The following is a 22,696-nucleotide window of genomic DNA, read 5'->3' on the forward strand; positions in this document are numbered from 1 at the left end:
CAGAAAGCAAAAGGACAGTGATTATCAATGACTCGACTTACCTGGGCAGAACACAAAATAGCTACATTGGTTACCAAGCCACATGTAGTATGAACAAGTAGAGAAAAGACTTTGAACAGACCAAGGAAATCTGACTTGTAGAAGCATCAGAGGAGGAAAAGGGAAGGAGAGAAAGAAAGAGAGGTAGAAGGAAAGAATGAAGGAGGAGGGGAGAAGAGACAGAGAAGGAAAAAGAGAGACAGGAAGAGACGGAGAGGGAAAGGGGAGGGGGACAGGGAAAGGGAGAGGGAGAATGCTAATCCATGAAACAAAATGTTATTCAATGCATTTCTTGAGCAAATGAGAAAAGTAAAAAGGCTTTCAGGCTGAGCCTTTTCATCCTTATCTAAAAAAGTCTATTTCCTTTTTCCTACTCCTTTTTCTATTTTATCTAAGGGAATCTAGACACTTTGTCTACTGTTTTCTTTGAAGGCTTTAATACCCAAGAGCTGCCCTAAAGAAGGGTCAAGAGGGTCAACATTTATTGTCAATGAAACAGGTTTTAACAATAGCCCTGAACTTGGTGAGCAGGGATACTTTTATCAGGCGTTTCTTTATGTACCAATATCCCCATTTGTTGGGCTCAGAATATTAACGCGGCAGCCTCATCCCTTCCCCTCATCACTGACCCAAACGCTGGTAGTTTCAGAGGCTGAAGACATGGATAACTTTCTTCAGCCAGCTGATTACAAACCAGTAATATTTCCAGTATTTTATTTGCTTTGGCTTTAGTGGACACTTTGAAAGAAGTTGGTTGAGAAGAAAAATGTATGAAGGACAAAGAGTCATTAAAGGCCTGGGGTTGTTACAGCTATGTAACAGTGACCTCTTCTGGCAAAGTTACTTTTCTATGCCACAGTAATAATCTCATTTAAGGGAAAAAAAAAAAAAAAACAAACAACACACATGCAGTTATTAGCCTGGTACAACTATTTCCAAATTCACATCAAGGAGCATTTCTCATGTAAATGAGAAGTCATCACAGACTCCTAATTAGTCTCAGCACTTCCAATACCTACAACTTGAAAATACCATCTGCTTTATCAGATGCTTTGGTGGTGGATAGAATACTGGGCTTGGAATCAGGAAAACTCATCTTCCTGAGTTCAAATCCAGCCTCATAAACTTCGTGGCTGTGTGATCCTGGGCAAGTCACTTCACCCTCTTTGCCTCAGTTTGCTCGTCTGTAAAATAAACTGGAGAAGGAAATGGTGAAGCACTCCAGTATCTTTGCCAAGAAAAATACCAAAATGGGGTCACGAAGAGTCGGACATAACTGAAAAAGACCGAACAACAACTTGGTCCCATTGACTTTTCTGGTATACCCAAAAAGTTGCCAAATCCTGTCAGTTCCACCCTTCTCTCCCCACTTACACTGACAGGGACTCCCCTAATTCAGGTACCTACTGCCTTTCTTTTGGACTAGAATAACAGCTTTATTATTATTGTTGTCGTGGCTGGTGTTATTGTTACGGTCTTTCTGACTCCAGTCCCTTCACTCTCCAATTCACTGTTCATAGAGTTACAACATAATCTTCTTGACTAACCTGCTCAAAAAACTTCAGTAGCTGCCCACTGCCTATGGGATAAGGTACAAACTCTTTAGACACGTCATTAAGACACGCCATGATACGGCTGTGTATCAGCAAGGCAATGATCACACTATAAATGGTGATTGTAACTATGCGTATGTGGTGTTGTACTGCAAAGTATAAGAGCCTCTCCGCATGGAAGGTAGAAGGAGTAAACCATTTATTCAGACACCAAAGAACCAGATCCCCAAACCAATAAGCCCGATCCATCATAGCAGCAAAGAATTCAATACACATTATCTCAGCAGAGAACCACTCCACCCCATAACCTTCCCGCCCCCTGCTGGGGCCTTGCCACCAATAATCACTAAAACAATATATCCAGCACAACGGTCACTTCTAATCACAACAGCACTGCTAGGACACATCTGCCCTCGACCTCAGCTCTAACCGCTTTCTCAGCATTTCCTGTGGCACCCTTTCCTTCTCTTCTCAGAAAGCTCCCTCCACTACATATGACTCAGGCTTCCTGTGACATAAGCAGGTTGCATAGCCTACTAATGGGTGGGAAAGATCTTCAAATCTAAATGTCATTACAGGCTGACCCTTCTTCAGATTCAAATTCCATGTCCTTAATTTCACATTGGTCCTGGTTGTCACCTGCATGTGGACCATAGGCCAAAAAGGACTACTGGTAACCTTGTGATCATCTAGTTTGCCTTTTCCCTTCTCCTGGCATTCATGAAGGCTGTTTCTCCCACACCTGCAAGACACTGGCCTCCTTCAGGGCTAAGATCAGATGGTCTTCTCTTCCATGAAGCCTTCCTTAATCTCCCCACTGAAAATCCTCTCCACTGCTATTTCTTAATCTTTGTTGTGACTCCTCCTTTTGCCCTTATGACATGTACACAAAAGTACAAGTATATGAATTTCTTTAGAGCAGGAACATATTGTTTTCTAGATTGTAAACTCTTTGAAGCCAGGGACTATCTTTTGTTTCTTTTTTGTACCCCCGGCACTTAGCACAGTGCCAGACATACAGCAAGGGCTTAATAAAGGTTGATTGTCTTGCAAAGAGTGCACATCTGAAAACTACTAGTCTGAATTCTTTAGAGTATAAAGTCACTGTATTGTCTCTATGTGCTTTTTTTAGTTCAGATTCAACATTCTAATAATAACACTTATTAAATGCTACATGGCACAACGGACAGAGCGCTGAGCCTGGAGTGTGGAAGACCTGAGGTCAAATCCAGCCTCGGACACTTAGGCGCTATGTGACCTGGGCAAGTCACCTAACCCCTGTTTGCCTCCATTTTCTCAACTATATTTGTTTTGTTTTAATTATTTTTTTTGGAGGGGGAAGGCAGAGCAATTAGGGTTTAAGTGACTTGCCCGAGGTGGCACAGCTAATAAATGTGTCAAGTGTCTGAGGCCAAATTTGAACTCAGGTCCTCCTGACTCCAGAGCCAGTGCTCTACTCACTGCACCACCTAGCTGCCCAGTAAAATGGTTTTAATAATAGCATCTACTTCCCAGGGCTGTTATGAGTACCAAATGAGATATCTGTAAAGCGTGCAATGCCTGGTACATGGTAGTCACTATATCAATCAGTAAACATTTATTAAGCACCTACTATATACCAGGCACTGTGCTATGCACTGGGGAGATAAAAAGAGGCAAACGACAGTTCTTGCTCTCAAGGAACTTACACTCTACATTTACTCTCCTCCTCCTTCCCCTGTTAGGCTCTGGGGACCCAAAGATAATACAAAATACCATGAGAGTTCATAGGAAGGTCAATAATTCTAGTTGTATATGAAGAAGATGGTGGTGACAGCTGGAATAGATGAGGGAAAGATTCAAGGAAGAGGTGACATTTGGACTGAGCCTTGAAGAATTCCTAGGAATTGAACAATATAGACTATACTGGCCCTAAAATTATTGATCTATGATAATATACACCGATTTCACTGCTTAAAGTATGTAGACTTTAAAAAGTGCTGGGTCACACCCCTTGCCAAAAAGGTGATGGACTCAAGATGCAGAAAGACATTCAGTTTTGGACATTGCTGATGTGGGAATTTGCTTTGCTTTATTGTGTTTATTTTTTTTTACAATGTTCCTTTTTTGTTGTTGTTCAACTGGGGCAGGGGAGAAGTGGGAAGGTGAGAAATTGCAAACAATTATAAAATGACTTTAAAAAAAGAGAAAAGAAAATAGTTGGAACAGAAGAAGGTTAAGGACTGAAACTCTAGTGAAAAGTTCATAGAATAGGTTATGTAAGACATACAGGAATCTGGATGCAAAAATAATTTTATGATTAAAATTACATTTTGATAATATAAGAAACATACCATACTTTACGCATTTAGGAAACAGTAAGGATACAAAATCATCAAAATCAGTAAAAAAAAAATAGTCACTTACAACAGGAACGCTGGTGTTTGGGACAAATTCTGTAGAATCCGCATCTGGGCATTAAGAAAGAAAAAATTTCAGTAAAGCTTATTTCACCAATTTCCCTTAAATAAGGTGAGTTTTTGTTTATCTGAGGCTTTTTAAATGAAAGAACTGATTGAAGTGAGGCCTTGAGGGAGCCCTAGACTCACCTTTCCAACCAAGGCAGTTCCTGGCAAATTCCACCACTGCCAACTGCATCCCTAAACAAATTCCTGTAGAAGAACAAGGGAGAACGCATGACAACACTGCATATGAAAAACTGTGAACATAACTACAAATATACCTAATGAAAGGTCTTTGCCTGACTTCCATTGATCCAAAGAGAGATCTGAAAGTGCTTACTTAGCCTAGTGCCTGGCACATAGAAAGTACTTGGTAATGCTTATTCCTTTACTGCCTTTCTTCCTAATCATAGCACCAAGATACAGATTTATGTGGCCTCTCACTTAAGGAATCATGATTACATTAGTCTGGATCTTTCTATCACTAACACAAATTATAATTTCTCTACATGGTATTGAGAGAAGGAATGAAGGAAGGGAGGATGGTGGAAAGAAGGAAGGAAGGAAGGATGACAAATGAAAAACCTTAAGAGAGAGTTTCTGGGTAATTAATAGTTAATTTATTAATTAGGCTAGCTAACAGTCAATAAATTGATAATCAGTGATTTTTCTCAATAACCAAAAACAAAACCATGAAGACAATAAATGCTTTAAATACCTTTGTAAAAGGGACGCCCCTGACAGGAGAAATCAATCCTGATTGTTGGACATTTAATAAGGAGGTAGGCTAGAAGTCTTCAGCTCCTCCTGCTAAGAAAGTGGTTTGATCATGAGACTCAACGGTCTCCAAAAATCTGGACAGGAGAACCCATCTCCATCCAGACCACTCTGATTGGTTTTCTCCTTCATAAGCTAGGTCACCCTGAACTCCAATGGAAGGGTACAATGACAAGGGCTCATTTCTTTGGTGCAAGAATTTTCCTAGATTAGCTGCTGTTTACACTCTAAACAGAAGTAAGGTCTCCTAGTTGAATGGCGTCCCATTCAACATCAAGGAGCATGTTCCCCAAAGATTAAGAATATCTCATCAATCAAACATGTCCTTCAGAGACTAACTGACTGGCCTAGAGGGGCTGGGTCCTAAATGAGGAAGTAAAGGAGAAAAAACCTGGATCCAAGTTTAATAATTGGTTATTAATATAATAGCAAAATAATAATTTCTGAAGGAAGGAAAAAAAGAAGAGAGGGAGGAAAGGGAAAGGAAAGAAAGAAGGAAGGAAATAAGCATTTATTAAACACATATTATGTGCCAAAAACTATGCGAAGTGCTTTTTTACAAATATGTCCTTTCATCTTTACAACAACCACGGGACACAGATGCTATTACTATCCCTATTTTACAGTTTGGGAAACAGAGGCAGAGTTAAAGTGACTTGCTCATAATAAGTGTCTGAGTCTAGATTTGAATGCAGGTCTTCCTGATTTCAGACCCAGAACTCCATCCACTGGGCCACCTAGTTGCCTTTTACACTTAGTCTCTGATGATGATTAGGTTCTACAGCTGAGAAAACTAGGCCATTCTGACCACTTTTGGAATATGCAAAATGTGTAACTACTCTGGGCTGTCAATTTTTACTCATAAGGAAACTGGAAGGAGGAGTAGAAAGAGGATAACAATAATATGTATTTACATGGCATTTTAATAGTTACAAAGCACTCTTCCCCATAACACTTCTGTGAGGTGAATCTTGGAAAGTCTCCATTTTTCAGAAAAAGAAAATGAGGCTCAGAAAGATAAAGTGAATTAATCATAACCATAAAGCTAGGTGGAGCAGTAATAAAGCACTGGGCCTGGAGTCAGGAATACCTGAGTTCAAATCTGGCCTCAGACTCTTATTATCTAAGCTGTGTGATCCTGGGTAAATCATTTAATCCTGTTTGCCTCAGTTTCCTTATCTACAAAATGAGCTGGAGAAGGAAATGGAAAACCACTCCAGTATCTTTGACAAGAAAATCTCAAATGGGGTCATGAAGAGTTGGACACAACTTATATGACTGAACAACAGAAAAATCGGCTAGGATTTAAACCCAGGACTTTTATGTCCAAGGTCAATGTACTTTCTACTACACCATTTATGAGGCGCCCTAGCAGAAGAGGTCAAATCTTGGTGAGAGACTGCAGTAAGGCAACCACAAAGGAACTAGAGGTCACTGAGCAGTTGTGGTTAAGAAAATGCCAAAGGGCTCAGAAAGAGAGGAAGAAAGACAAAGGGTACAGGCATCCAAGGAGGCTGACAATAGGGGGGGAAAAAAAGAGGAAACACTGCCAGCATCATACCTGAAGTTCATATTTGTATCCTTAACAGTTTACAAAGACTTGACCTCACAATGTTTCGCAGAGAGGAAAAGAAAGTATTATTCCTATTTTACAGACAGAAAAATTGAGGGGCGGCTAGGTGGCACAGTGAGTAGAGCACCGGCCCTGGAGTCAGGAGGACCTGAGGTCAAATACGGCCTCAGACACTTGACACACTTACTAGCTGTGTGACCTTGGGCAAGTCACTTAACCCCAACTGCCCTGCCTTCCCCCTCAAAAAAAAAACTGAGATTTCAAAGAACTTGTCCAGGGTCATACAGCTAGTTAGTGGTGCAGTAGGCAACTGAATACGATTCTCGTTCAAAGTCCAATGGCACTTTGGCTAAACAACATTTGTTCTACCTAAGATCACAGGTTTAGGACTATAAAAGATTATAGAGGTAAATTCCTCCATTTTACAGAATCAAGCTAAAAAACTTCTCCTCACTTACCAAAACAAAATAAATAGGACTGCGCTCTCCACCCCGTATCTCCAAATTGAAACCTGTGATATTATCAAACCCAGATAAAGATTACTTTCCAACCCTACTACTTCTCAAAAATGAGATAAATTAGGTCATTATATTGTTAATCGTATGAGCTGAGTCTTACCCAGAAAAGGTACTTTCTTTGTTCTTGCCCAAGAAATAGCCCGGAGTTTTCCCTCTGTGCCCCTATAGCCAAAGCCTCCTGGTACTAGAATACCACTGTAAACAACCACAAGAAGGTTCAAGGTAAGTGTCCATCCTTCCTTTTATTATCTACCACCACCATTCCTAGAGAATAGTAAATCAAACATGAAGAATAAGCACCGTTATACCTACCTGGGTTTTTAAATGTGAATTAGATTTTAAAAAGCAAAAGCACAGCCCTGCATAATTCTAAATTTTTTTTAACATTTTTTTTCCGTTTTTTTTAAATTTTTTTTTAATTTAAATTTATTTATTTAACATATTTGGTTTTCAGCATTGATTTTCACAACAGTTTGAATTACAAATTTTCTCCCCATTTCTACCCTCCCCCAACCCCTCCAAGATGGCGTATATTCTGGTTGCCCTGTTCCCCAGTCAGCCCTCCCCTCTATCACCCCCCTCCCCTCCCATCCCCTTTTCCCTTCCTATCTTATAGGGCAAGATAAATTTCTACGCCCCATTGCCTGTGTATATTTTTTTTAACATTTAGTAATGGTCAAAAGCACTTATGAATTGCAGCAATTGCTTCATTTCAATTTTACTCATGTACTGAAAGATAGTGGCAGCTTGGTTACTTTGCCTGAAGTAGGTATATGATCTGAAGTCAGTTCAACAGTCTACAATAATTATTTATGAACTGGCTGTCACAACTTCTCTTCTTGAAATCTTCCCAAGGATGAAGAGAGTTTGAATCACTATGTGGTACTATTCGGTATAACACTGTAATATTAATTAAGGTGGGACTTTTTTACTGTTTTCTCTTTTAGAATGCTAAAGTAATCAAGTACCTTTGATTAAGTCTTACTAGGTGTGAAGCCTCAGGCCCACAACCTTTTGCTAATTAGGTGTGGAGTCTTTGGGCCCTAAGAAGGGTATATAAACTCAGAGGCATTTTGTTTGGGGTCTCACTCACTGGAAGACTGTTGATGTGGAGACTCTGGGTAGCTGCTGGAGCCCCCCAACTTTGAAGAAAACCCAAATGTTGGTGCTTCTCTTTTTGGTAACTATGTATGTGATGTCTTGATCAGACAAAGCCTGTCTGTTGAATTGTGTTATTTGATCTGTTGATATTTTCTGTTTGTAATTTCTATTTGTATTTGCTCTAAAGTTCAGGGTGTTGGCTTTTCCCCCTGAGCTAGGTAAATGATATATGTGTGTTTGATTAAAGTGAGACTGTTAACTCCTTAAAGTTGTTTTTCTTAGAAAAGCAGATCAAAGAACCTATGCCAGCAGCCCTACTGTGTGCTGGTGTTATTAGTCTTCTACCTCCACAGGAGCTGCTAGCCACAGTGTTGTTACAAACACAAAACTAATGAATATTTTCTGGTCTTCTTTGTTCCCATTTGGCATTTGAACCGCATAGTAACTGAGGAAATTTAATTCAAGAAAAAATAAATCTTGTTTCAGACTCTGTTCAAAAGAGATTATTCCCTGCCCCCCCCCCCCGCAAAGGCATTATAAAATGATGCCAAGAGCTATTAAATTCAAGCATACACTTGAAATCAGCTAAAGCATCTGAGAAGATCAATGGCTACCTCAATGTTCCAATGGATTGATATATGGAGTGTTTAGAAATTACATGCAGTGCTATAAAATAATTCTATCTAGGTGGTCCCCAAACTAAAATGTGAGAATGATCAGTCATATGGAAGAGCAAAGCCTCAGGTAAATGGTGAAAGCAGGAAACTATTAAAACATGAGATAAAAATAAAACAAATATTATTAAACCACTTGTAATTTAACTTGAGATATCAAACATTCTTATGACTTACCCGTACAAAAACAAAATATACCCCTTCCAGGAGGTCAAAGCTTTCAACATACAATTCTATAATACAATTTTGAAGTCAGCACATTACTTATTCGTTCCCCTCTCTTCCACCAGCTAATTCCCATCATGTTTACAGGTAGGATTTAGTGACCTTGAGTATATTTTTTTAAAATAAATGTTGAGGGGCAGGTAGATGGTGAAGTGAATAGAGCACAGACCCTGGAGTCTGGAGGATTTGAGTTCAAATCCAGCCTCAGACACTTGAGGCTTACTAGCTGTGTGACCCTGGGCAAGTCACTTAACCCCAATTGTCTTGCCTTCCCCCCTCCAAAATAAATAAATAAATTTTGAAATGCACGAAAACTATACAAAGAGTAAGAGATCTGACTGTTCTAGAGTCAGAAGAGATCCTCCCAAACATCTATTGTATACAGTGTTGTGGATACTCACTCTGCTTTGCACAGCTTCTGCCAGGCTTCATGGAATCTCACAGGGTTCTCAACCTCAGAAGACTGCTCTAGATCAGTAGAATCTATATACTGACAAACAAACCAACAAGCATGTATTAAGCACTTACTATGTGCCAGGCATCATGTTACACATGCAGAGACAAAAATGAAACAGTCCCCACCCTGAAGGAGCTTACATTCTGTGCAGAGAAACAACAAATTCATATATACGCAGATATAAAATAAATTCAAGGCAGTTTCTGGGAAAGAAGCACTAGTAACTGGAGGGGGGAGGTACAGGAGGAGGGGGAGGAGTTTGGGAGAGTGGAAAATCAGGAAAAGGCCTCACAAAAGGATGCAGCCAACATAACTCATCCTCTATGAAAAAAAGGGGGGGGGAATACTGGAAAATATGAATTTCAAATATCATAAAATTACAGTCAAAAGACTCTAAAAAGCTGCATGTAAGTCTTTCAAGTTACACAAAGACATTCTAATATATAAAGTAGTCCTGGGGTAATTCCTCTATAAAACATTATCACAGTCTCACTTTTCAAATTTATATATGAGTCTCATTGTAATTAATACATAGCAAGCTGTATCACATTCCAGTTGAAAGATCAGATCTAGGTGTAATGAATTCTATTAGATAAAATCCCATTTATCTCCAGTACCAGTCTCACCTATTCACGGAGGTCTCACTCTCTAACAAAAATGTTAGTTTTGGATCTTTGTTGGAATATGATCTTAAATTGGCTTCAATTTTTACAGAGTAAAGGCAAGGGGGCAGGGGCTGACAATTTGGGATGAAATTAGAATTAGGATGGGTAAAGTTGCAAGAGGCCTTAGAGAGGATCAAAGTCCAAATCCCTGGTTTTCTACAGAAGAGGAAACCCAATTAATACAACTGACTGGTGTCATGGCCAGGATGAAACTCGGTTTTCCTGACTTCCAGGCCATTTTTCTTTTCATTACATCATAATTCCCAATAAATGCAAAGGGTGATGAGCAAAGACGGATGTGAAAGCTGCTCAAGCCCTAAAGCCTGCTGTCAGGAACAAAATACAAATCACTACACATGTAAATTTATGCAGCTAGAGAATCTAATCTCAATGAAATTCAAAATAAGTAATTCTTGAGGTCTGATCAAATGTTAGAATATTTCACCTGCACATGCCATTTGGTACATGGTATGCATGTATGTGTGCATCATGCATGTATTGTGTGTGTATATGTGCATCTATGTATGTGTGTGCATATGTGTATTCTGTGCACACACATGCTCATACATATAAGCATGTGTATATGTGCACACATATCTATGTGCATGCATATATTCATATATATGTATGCACATGCATGCGTGTGTACACACACATAGATGGTGAAATATGAAGGGATCAATCCAGTTTCTTGGATGCCTATACTCTTTTGTATCTTCCCCTTTGTTCAGATACTTACTAGCTGTGTGACCTTGGGCATGTTAACCTCTGTTTGCCCCAGTCCTCATCTGTATAATGGGGCTCATAATAGCACTTACCTCCCAGGGTTGCCAAGAGGATCAGATGAGAAATCAATTCTAGAGCGCTTAACACAGTGCCTGGCACATAACGAGCACTATAGAAGGGCTAATTGTTATACTATCTAATCTTTTTTTCACGTTCGTCATCTCCTAACATACTCTTCATCGTGGACTTTGGCCATGATGGACTTTACTAATGTCCACCCAGAAAGCCATTATTGAGCTATAACTCAGATCCTTCTCGAGGGGTTGCATTTGAGAATTTATTTTCAAACTGGAATGCTACTTCTAAAAACTCACAAGGAATAACCAAAAGATAACAAAAGCCAAAATATGTGATCTAATAATGCCTTATGATATAGATGCAAGAATTTCAAGAGTGGTTTATAACTATTAATAACACAGTTACATTCTACTTCGCCAAGTTAGAGACTAACACTTTTTTATTGATAATAGATTTTAAAAACTATCAGTTCTATTACATCCAAAAATGGTTTTAAATTTGTACTCATAGGTACATGCACAGCTTAATTCTATAAAGCATACTTTAGTTTCTTTAAATATGAACACTGATTTTAATAAGTGAAATATTCTGGAAAAACAGGTCAAGTCTCACCATTAAATCTAATTTATGATTAATCGCCAAAGCAGAGTGTTCCAGGGCTTTAAATACGGATGCATAGCAGTCACTGAGTTTGGTATATTTGCCAACCAGAGCTATGGAGCACGTTTTCTGTAATCTTTCATACCTGACAAAAAAAAATTTTTTTCAAATTATTTACAAGGTCATAATATGTAAATCATACCAAGGCATCACATTATAAGACCTAACTTAGATTCTGTCTAGTTGCAAAGCACATTTTTTAATCAATCTCAATAGTTAAGCCTCACTCTTACGATAAGACTCTTGAACCTAAAATTCTATTTCTAAAGCACCTTGAATCTGTCAGGAAATATCAAAACCATAAACAAATCCCGGAGATGGGATATACAAGTAATCTCAGGAAGAAAGGAGACCTGTACAAAATTAAAACCTGATAGAATGGGGGAAAGGAGATTTGTGTGAGAAAAGAAGCTTGAGACAGTTCTGAGGATTTGAAAGAAAATAGCCCATGTGAGGGATGCTCTTAGTCAAGACAGAATCTTATTCACATATGACTGTTTTCAGGGTTTGAACAATAATAGTTTTTGTTGTTCAGTCGCTTCAGTCATATCTGACCCTCTGGGATCCCATTTGGGGTTTTCTTGGCAAAGATACTGGAATGGTTTGCCATTTCCTTCTCCAGCTCATTCGACAGATGAAAAAACTGAGGCAAACAGGAATAAGTTACCGGCCCAAGGTCACACAGCTAGTAAGTGTCTGAGGCTGGATTTGAACTCATGAAGATGAGTCTTCCTGACTCCAGGCCTGGTGCTCTATCCACAGCACCACCTAGGCGCCCAAACAATACAGCTAAGAAACTATAAATCACAGACTTGTTCAGGAGTATTTGAAAATTGTACATTGCTTCTTTGTGAAGATTTGTAAAGGCATCAACTAAGGTATATATAGGCTACTGCTAGCTGCCATGATCTGAGACACTCAAAGCTACTGCTCCCCGCTTCCCCCCATCAGTGGTAAAGACTTTAGCTATGAACTCTCCTGCCATTTGTTGACATTTTTTAAATGTTTGGAAGTTAGGGATACCATCCATGTAGTACTGTTTTTGTAGCTGAAGCTCACTGGCATCCTTACACAGCATCTCCCACAAGTTTTAGTACAGCCTTAGGCTTTAATAACTTAGTTTTAATAGTTTAAAACTGCCCTAACACTTCGAGAATGTCCTGCGCATAAAAGATACATTGCCTGAGGAATGTCTGACTCAGATGTGCATATTTTGGTACAACCGGCTTTGGAACTTCACAAAGACAGGACTGCTGATGAGAAAATCAGCAAATAATAATGCTACCTAAGAATTCCGTGGATTATTTCAGGGAACTTATGTCTAAACACAGTCTCTATGCCCTGAACAATTTTTCGGTGCTGACAGCACCTGCGTACTTTAGTGATTCTTGTCACTTTCGGTCCTGGTAAATGCCAATGAATTGAGCCCCCTGAGGCTTAAACAAAGACTGTTCTCATGAGTTTAGAAACTCATTGATTAGAAAACTCTAGATTTCTCAAAAATATTCTGCCTTTGCCTAATTACAAAAGGTAAATAAATGCAGAAACAAATTTTTTTAATGACTGGTTTGTATCTCTTTTTTCAAAACTAAATTTATGGATGTTTTAAATTTTTTAAAAAATCTGTCACATTAAAACCTGTCTTGTAAGAAGGAGTTACAATTAATCCAAATAAGCCAATACATTAGTGATATCTAAAAACGTATGCCTCATGCTATGCCTGTAGTCCACCACCTACCTATCTTCCAAGAAGAAGGAATGCTTTACCACCAGCCCTCTTAAGCCAAAATCAGTCACTATACTGTGTGTCATCTCACACTTTCACTAAAAGCTCTTTTTAGACCAATTCGGCTTTACCTAAGGACAGATACTCTGCTGACAAATGAAGAGTTCACCCTAAACAAGCACAGTTAGTTAGTCAATCAATGAGTAACAATTTATTAAGTACTTACTATGGACCAGGTACCGTGTTAAACTCTAGAGACACAAAGAAAGACAAAAATATACTCCCCGTTCTCAAGAAGCTTACATTCTGATGGATGAAACAACATGTAAACAACCAGGTATATGCAAAGTATATACAGGACAAGTGGAAGGTGACCTCAGAGAATGTGGGCAGCTAGGGAGCATAGGCAGTAGAATGCTAACCCTGGAGTCAGGAGGACCTGTGTTCAAATCTAGCCTCAGACACTTGCTAACTGTGTGACTCTAGGCAAGTCACTTAACCCTGTTTGCCTCGGTTGCTTCATCTGTTAAAGGAGCTGGAGAAGGGAATTGGAAAGATACTTCCAATATCTTTGCCAAGAAAACTCCAAATGAGGTCATGGATCATCGGACGTGGCTGAAATGATAAGAAGAAAGATGCTAATAGTATGTGTTCGGGTTTGGGTGGGGTTCAGAAGGGCCTCCTGCAGAAGTTAAGGATTTTAATTAAATCTTAAAGGATGGCAGGAGGCAGAGGTAAAGGGGAGAAAGGGAAGACCATTGCAGGCATGGGGAGGACAGTCAGTGAAAAGACACAGAGATGGGAGACAGGGTGTTATGGACAGGGAACACACTTGTGGACTGGGAAGTTATTCAGAATATCATGAGAAATCTCATGAGAAAGTAATATCATGAGAAAATTCAAAAATTTCACAGGACAGTTATTCTAGAAAGATTTCCCATCTTCCTTTGACATTAAAAGGTGCTATTTTAAAAGTTGTTCATGTCTGGAGCTCTATGCAAAGTGAAACATTAAAGGACAGCCTGGTATTAAGTCTGTGGCACTGTTAGCCTTTTCTTCAGGGGAAAAAAGAATCTGTAGCCTCCCTCCACCAGCCCAGACTATCACAAATTCTTTACATGGTGTAGGCGATCATTCCTTCACATTAATATTACAAGTAGGTTAAAAGGAGGCGAAGCTCACAAGATGTGTATGATGCATTGTATTAGTAATGCATAAGTCATAGTTGTTTTGAATGTCACCGACAAATAAGGAATATTGAAACAAGGCAAAACAAAACCCTAAAACCAACACAGCTGGGGAGTAAATGATCTTAAGGCTTGTGCTAATTTATTTTACACAAAGGCAGCCTCATTGCATTGCCCACTAAGGCATGGAGCCATATAGCCTTCACTACACTTTTATGAGATAAAGTGCATGAGCAAAAGGCAAACACATATTGAAGACTTTCGAAAAAACAAGTTCCACAATTTGCATAACGACTCCAACAGGGTAAATGAAAAGAACAGTAAAATGAAGCCCACTGCTAAGTAATTATCATGACCAATCTTGCCTCCAGAAAAGAGATAAGGAAGCATCTGCCTCTTTTCGGTAAAGGGGGGAGGGAGGGAGGACTACAGAGGACAGGCAATGTTCCCTCCACTGTCAGATGTGGTTATTGTCAGTCTTGCCAAACTACTAGAAAAGGGACAGGGAAAGGATCTGGAGCCACTGCTGGCATCGATACCTATTCAGCCCCACGATCTCCACTGGCTTCTATAGATACAAGTTCAGTACTTCACAGTAAGATAGATATAGACTTGATCTAAGGAAGAGGTTTCTAATGATCAAGATACCTGTCAAGGTAGTTACATATTAGAGTTCTTCAAGAAACACTTGTTAAGGGGACTGTAAAGGGAATTCTTGTACAGGGTTAGGATGGATGGATGGATGGATGGATGGATGGATGTATAGATAGATAGACAGATAGACAGATGGACAGACAGCATTTATTAAATGCTTACTATGCGCCAGGCACCATGCTAGGTGCAAAGGACATAAATCCAACCAATCAAGACAATCTCTACCCTCTCTAATTAGAGATGACAACACATAAAAAGAAACCAGAAATCAGGGGCAGAGAGAGAGGAAGGGTAATGCAGCAGGTAAGAAGAAGGATAGGGAGGGAGGGTGGGAGGGAGGGAGGAAGGAAGAGAAGGAAGGAGTAATGGAGGGGAAAAGGAAGGCCAGAAGGAAAGAATGGAGGGAGGGAAGAAAGGAAGGAAGGAAGAAACTCCTTGAGGACAGGTACTGTCTTGATTTTCATACTGGTAATCCCAGGACTTAACACAGTAACTGGCACATAATTAGCATTTAGTAATGCTTTATCTTTCTTATCCAATCAAGGAGCTTGATAATCAAGTTAAAACTACAGATGCAAGAAGAAATTACAATGACAACAAACAACTACTTTCCAGCCAAATAAATTTTCATTAGTTTCCTATTTCTTGAGAGGATAAAATGGCATAAGACAGGAGAGCAAACTCCAATACCATCAGAAGACACTATTCAGATACAGAGTAAGTGAATAAATGCTTATTAAACACCTACGATGTGCTAGGCACTCTATTAATCCCCAGGGATACAAAGAAAGGCAAAAGATAGTCCCTGCTCTCCAGGAGACCACAGTCTAAAGGGAAAGTCAACGTGTAAACAGCTATGTACAAATAAGCTATGTGCGAGATAAACTGGAAATCATCGACAGAGGCAAGATTTAGAATTAAGGGAGATCAGGAAGGGCTTTCTGTAGTAGGCAGGATTTTAGCTGAGACTCAAAGGAAACTAGGAGGTAGAGAAGAGTGGGAAGAGCATTTCAGGTGCAGGGAGACAGCCAGCAAAATGCCCAGAATTTGGAACTGGAGCATCTTGTAGGAAGAACAGCAGGGAGGCCAATGGCAGAGCATGTGACAGAGGAAAGGGCATGGTGTAAAAAGACCGGTAAGGTGGGGCGGTTGGGGTGGCAGTGGGGAAAAAGGGCTTTGAATGCCAATCAAAAGATTTTATATTCAACCCCTGAGGTGATAGGGAGCCATTGGAGTTTACTGAGTAGGGGAGTGACATGGTCAGTTATGTGCTTCAGGAAGATCACTCCGACAACTGTGTGGAGGATGGGATGAAATGGAGAGAAACTTGTGGCAGGAAGACTAATGAGCAGCCTATTTCAATGGTACATGCATGAAGTAAAGAGGGCCCAAATCAGGGTGGCAGCAATATCAGAGGAGGGAAAAGGCATATTGAAGAAATGTTACAAAGCTAAACTCAACAGGCTTTTGCAACTGATTGGATATGGGAGGTGAGACAGAGAGAGGAGTTGAGGATGACACCTAGGTTGTAAACCTGGAAAACTAGGAGGATTGGTGGTACCCTGGACAGGTAACAGGTTTGGGGGAAAAGATACTGAGTTTTGTTTTGGACATGTCGCATTTCAGACATCTACAGGACATCCAGTTTGAGATGCTCAATAGGCAGCTGGAGGAAAGACTCGAGGTCAGCAGAGTGGTTAGAGCCAGAGCGGTAGATGTGAGGAACATTAAGATGATAACTGAATCCCTGGGAGGTGATAAGATCACCAAGTTAAATAGTGTAGGGGGAGAAGAGGGTCCAAGACAGAGCCCTGCTACCCCAAGGTTAGCAGGCATTTCTTGGATGAAGATCCAACAAAGGAGACTGAGAAGGAGCAATCAGATAGGTAAGAGAAGGTCCAGGAGAGGGCAGCACCCCAAAAATCCAGAGAAGAGAGTATCAAAGAGAAAAGGGTGACCAACAACATCAAAGACTGTAGAGAGATCAAGAAGGATGGGGATTGAGAAAAGATCATTAGATTTGGCAATTAAGAGATCATTAGTAGCTTTCAAGAGAGCAGAGAGATGAGGTCAGATGCCATCAGTAAGTTACGGGCATATCTACCCAAGCATGTGAAGACTTTCCCCAGAGGAATGGAGAGATGAGAACAATTTGTTCCAACGGCCATAAAGGTGGCTGAAGCAGGTGCTGTGGAGTGCTTAGGGCTTGGTCAGACACTAAAGACGCCAAGGCCATTCACTGCATCCCAGGCCATCACCGGTCATCCTGACTTTTGTCTTGCCACTGGACTAGGATGACTCAAGAAGAGAGAGGGAAACTGATGACCTTGAGCAACTGTGCCTCACTTTAACCCAATCCACCAGCAAGTCAAGACATCCTCCCCAGTGATGTCACCAGTCATCTTGAAAAAGGAAGGATGAATAACAAGGCACAAAAGAAAGAAGAAATATTGCATGAGAGCTAACAGGATGAATGGAGTAAGGGTTTTTTGAGGATGGGGGAGACATGGGAATATTTGTAAACAGTAGGGAAGTAGCTAGAAGATAGGAAGACATTGAAGATTATGAGAGGGCAAGGATGGTAGAGGAGGCCATCTCTTGAATCTCTTGTGCATGCAGAGGAGTTAACCTTGGCAAGAAGGGCCACCTCATCATGTGAGACAGGGTGGAGGAGATAGTGACAGAAGACACTTGGGTGATGTAATATGAGGAAGAAGGGAGAAGAGGGAGCTCCCAGCAAATGGCCTCCATTTTTTCTGTAAAATACGAGGCAAGGCTCTCACCTGAGAGGGGAGGCAGAGGGAAAGCCATAAGAGGCTTCAGAAGGGGTAAAAAAAAAAAAGTCTGGAAACACTGCTATGATGAATGGGGCAGTGAGTTATTGAGGGAGGTATAAAAAGGTTGCCTTGCAACAACAAGGGCCCCATTGAGGTTATATAACATAAATTACCAGTGAACCCAGATAGGATGGTTTCATGATTTTCTCCAGCTTCATTCAGCAGTATGTGTATAGGAACAAAGGGGAGAAAAATCCAAGGCTGAAGCTTGGCCAGGGAAGATGAGTGATATAATAGGGGACAATGGACTTAAAAGAAGACAACGTAGAACTGAAATGGTTTATCAATTCTGAGTGCAGATTGAAGCATACTTTTTTCTGCTTTCACATTCTTTTTTAAAGAATGTTTTTATTTTTTTCTCAATTACATGTGAAAACAATTTTTAACATTCATTTATAATTTTTGAGTTCCAGATTTCCTCTCTGCTCTCCCCTCCTTGAGAAGGCAAGCACTTTGATATAGTTTATACATGTGCACCATGTAAAACATATTTCCATATCAGCCATGCTGCAAAAAAGAACAGAGACAAAAAAAAAGACAAGAAAAAATAAAGTAAAAAAAGTACACTTCAATCTGCACTCAAACTCCATCAGTTTTTTCTCTGGAGGTGGACAGCATTTTTCATCATGAATCCTTTGGAATTGTCTTGGATCACGTCCTGCTGAAAACAGCTAAGTGATTCATAGCTGGTAATCATACAATATTGCTGTTATCATGTAAAATGATCTTGTGGCTCTGCTCACTTCACTCTGCATCAGTTCAGATAAGCTGAAGCGTACTTTTTACACTTTGTTCATTTTTCTTGATTTTTTTCTTTTTGTAACATGATTAATATGGAAATGTTTTGCACACCTTCATATGTAGGATTAATATCACATTGCTTGCTTTCTCAAGGGAGTGAGAGAAGGGCTCGAGGGAGAGAATTTGGAACTCAAAATTTTTTTAAACGAATGTTAAAAATGAATAATATTTTAACAAAAGAAAAAGAGAAGGGAAAAGAGTGCAGAAGAGATGGTCTGGTAAAGAACTGAGGAGGATTTGAGGTCACATCACCATGTAGATTTAAGTTTGGGGTTATAAGGCAGAGATAAAAGTGGCATAACAATAGATTATAATCAGATAAAGGAATTTGAGAGTTCATGAAGAAAGAGAAAGAATATAGCTTTTCAGAACATCTTTTGAAGCTAAATCTCCTTCAAATTCATCTTTGCATAAGCTTGGAAAAATCATAAGCACCAGAAATCTTCAAAAAGAACAACAGACCTCTATTATAAATAAAGCTTATTATAAATCCAGATAGAGCAAAGTTTCCTTGGCTCACAGCCTTAAAGATGAAAGAAACTTAGAGACCATCTAGTCTACCCAACTCATTTTAAAGATAAGAAAACTAAGCCTAGTGAGAATAATGCCCGAGGTCATACTGTAGAAAGTGGTAGAACCCAGATTCAAAATTTAGGATCATTTTCTGAATACAAATTTAGTTCTCTTTCCATTCCATCAGGCTATCCCCCTTTCAAGTATAAGAACTCTTTTTACATGAAAAAAAATTTTTCAGTCTTCCTTTTGTAATTAACAGCTGCATTATTAGTATACCTGACTGAAAAGATAAATAATAGCAAAAAGCTACTATGAATGCTTAGTAACACTTTAAATTAATTTGTACTTTATTAACCACAGCAGCACCTAATATACATTTTTAAAAGTTGTCATGTGAGAGACATAGTACATGAAGTCAGCAGCTCTGAAGTCAAGAAGTTCTGGATTCAAGACCTACCTCTTACATGGGCTGGTTGAGCTACCAAAAAAAATCATTTAACCTCTCAGTACAGCATGGAAGAGTGGAAGAAGGGCTATACTTGAAGTCAGAGGGCCTGGGTTCGAATCCTAAGTCTGCTGGGATTGTAGAGCTGAGAACTAATCCCAAGGGTCACAAAGGTTCATTTTAATGTGCAACCTTGGATAAATCACCTAACCTTTTTGAGTTTGTTTATCTATAAAATGAGGCAGTTGGACCAGATGGACCTCTAAGGTCCATTCCAGCTCTAAAAATGTATAATCCACGATCCCCAGGCAACACTAAGTCACAGATATGCTGATATGCTGCGGTGTTTCCATAGCAGGAGTTTCCTAAATATTTGGACCCGAACCCTGCTGCCAATATAGATGGAAATCTAGAGAGAAAGTGAGAAAGATCTATAAAGACAGAAATATAGAGAAAGTGATAGAGAGATGCAGAGATAGAGATCTATAGTGATACAGCTACATAGCTACACATAGAAAGAGAACTCTATAGAGGTAGGCATAGATTCCTATCTTTCAATATCTATATTAATCTCCTTATCTATTTCTATATATAGATACATATCAATCTCTGTAGATCTCTAGCACTATCTAGAGAGATATCAACAGAGATATATTGATACTCAGGAAGCCTACAAACATTTCCGTCTCTCCCCCATCGTCAAAAAAAACCCTCCTTCAATTTATCCCCAATAGCTATCGTCCTTATTTATATTTGTATCTATATGTGCAAGGCACATATGAAAAGCTGAGTGGCCTCAGTCAGGAAAACCTGAATTCAACTCCTCCCTCTGACACTGCCTGACGTGGCATTGTGTACCGTAACCACTTAGACCTCCAAGTAATTCTGAAAAATGATTAAGATGTAGAACTGGTGCTCATTTGCATTAGCAGAAGGCACCTTCCTCACCAGGATTTCCACACACCAATGAAATCACAGGTCCAGTTCAAACTATGTGCCAAGTATTTATTTATTCAGTCTCCAGAAGGTAAATTTGCTTCTTGATAAACTGTGTCATTTAACAAATACTATTTTGTAACTTACAGATTTGCAGGCCCCTGGGTAATAATTTCACAGACCCAAGAGGCACACTGGCTAGGAAATACTGAGATAGACTGCAGAACAAATCATTATTCTTCCACACGCTAGTATTCTAAAAAGATTTCACTCCTATAGAGATGACCTCATTACCATACCTGTCAGCCATATTTTTCCATTTGAAAAGCAAATCGCTTGCATGATCGTCAATAGGCAGGTCCAATCTCTCTTTAAAATACTTGACAATACCTTGATCTTCCAAAAGGACAGGCACTCGGTAAGTGGAAGAAACATCATGGATGAATATCACCTGTTAAATTACAACAACACATCTTACTTTGACAGGACAGGCTCTAACATGAAACTTTACAATACTACTATGACGCTTGCCAGCTCAGGAATGAAAAGGGAGCCAGGAAGATTACAACTACAATTAGATGTTATGTAATAACAGTATTGATAACAATATATGGCATTCCTGTAGCACTTTACCATTTGCAAAGAATTTTATACACACACACACACACAAACAAAACCTCAATATTCTGGCTTCCTTAAATGGGAGCAAAGTTTAATATAAAAATATCACTTGTTTGGATTAAGCCACTAACTTTAACACATCTGGTAACATAGCATCACAGACTACATATATGGAAGGAATCTTTATCTAATCTAATCCTCATTTTACAACTAAGAAGACTGAGACTGAAAGAGTAATAATTTGCTTAAGGTCACAATGGTAGAGAAAAGGTTAAGATTCCCTCAAAGCCATAATAGCACTCTCTCTGTCTCTCCTCCCTCCCTCCCTACCTCTCTCTCTCCCTCCTTCTCTCTCTCTCTCTGTCTCTCTCTCTCTCTCTTCCCTAAAACTAATTTATCCCATCTTTCAAAAATCCTACTAAAAACATATCTCCTCTTTCAACTCAATTCAATAAAGCATTTATTAAGCTCCTTCTGCATCAGGTGCCAGTTATGTGTCAATCGGCTTCTATTTAGTACTTACTATGTGCCAGGGCCTGTACTAAATGCTAGGGATATAAAGAAAGGCACAAACACTGTCCCTGCCCTCAAGGTGTTCACACTCTAATGGGGAAGGCAGTGTGTAAATAAGAAGGTGCATAGAAGATATATACAGTGTTAATGGATTATAATCCCAGAGGGAAGATTTTAATAGCTACAAGATGTGGGAAAGGCCTCCTAAGTAAGGCCAGATTTATTCTGAGTCTTAAAAGAAGTCAAGGAAGCCAGGACACCTACGTGAGGAGGAAGATCATTCCAGACATGGGTTACAATCAATGCAAAGGCATGAGTTAGGAGATGGGATGTCATGTGTGAAGTAGGCCAGTGTAGATGTGTTTTAGCATACATGGAGGGGAGGGAAAGTAGAACAAGACTGCCAAGGTAGGAAGGGCCAGATTGTGAAGGGATTTAAATGCCAGGCAAAATAATTTATATTTGATCCTAGAGGTAACCGGGAACCACTTGGATTTACTGAGTAGAGGAGTAAGATGGTCAGACCTCCGACAGCTGGAATGGAGAGGGGAGAGGCCCCAAGGCTAATCCAATGATCTAGCTGCTACCAGGACAGCAGTTTTGTGAGCGGACAAAAGTGGACATGTACAAGAGCTACTTTGACGGAAGAAGTGGCCAACTTAACAGAATGCTTCGGTGGGTAAGGCTGAGGAGACACCAAGTTTGTGAGGCTGGAGGACTGTGAGGCCAGTGGGACCCTCAAAAGTGAAAAGAAAATAACAAGTCAATAGTAAGAGGAAAATATGAAGAGGAAAGAAAAAATATAAAATAGTCCTTGCACTACCTGTATATACAAAAATATTCATAGCCACTTTTTTGTGGTGGCAAAAAACCAGCAATCAAAGGGATACCCATCAGTTGGGGAATGGCTGAACAAGAGGTGGTAATGATTGTGACAGAATACTATTGTGCTACAAGAAATGATGTAAGGGAT

At 39.6% G+C, this 22,696-nt stretch overlaps 1 protein-coding gene across 1 annotated transcript in view; it reads right to left on the reverse strand.

Annotated features, from left to right (window-relative positions):
• CTPS2 (CTP synthase 2) overlaps nt 1-22,696 on the reverse strand; it is a 143,881-nt gene that overhangs the window by 81,067 nt on the left and 40,118 nt on the right. The window contains exons 8-13 of the mRNA XM_036746891.1: nt 20,889-21,040; nt 11,440-11,572; nt 9,303-9,391; nt 7,002-7,096; nt 4,181-4,243; nt 3,999-4,042 (exon numbers count right to left, since the gene is read on the reverse strand). Of these exons, the coding sequence (XP_036602786.1) occupies nt 3,999-4,042; nt 4,181-4,243; nt 7,002-7,096; nt 9,303-9,391; nt 11,440-11,572; nt 20,889-21,040 (576 nt within the window). The remainder of the gene's footprint in view (nt 1-3,998; nt 4,043-4,180; nt 4,244-7,001; nt 7,097-9,302; nt 9,392-11,439; nt 11,573-20,888; nt 21,041-22,696) is intronic.

This window comes from Trichosurus vulpecula, chromosome 2 (genome assembly GCF_011100635.1).
Source record: "Trichosurus vulpecula isolate mTriVul1 chromosome 2, mTriVul1.pri, whole genome shotgun sequence".
Lineage (NCBI taxonomy): Eukaryota > Metazoa > Chordata > Mammalia > Diprotodontia > Phalangeridae > Trichosurus > Trichosurus vulpecula.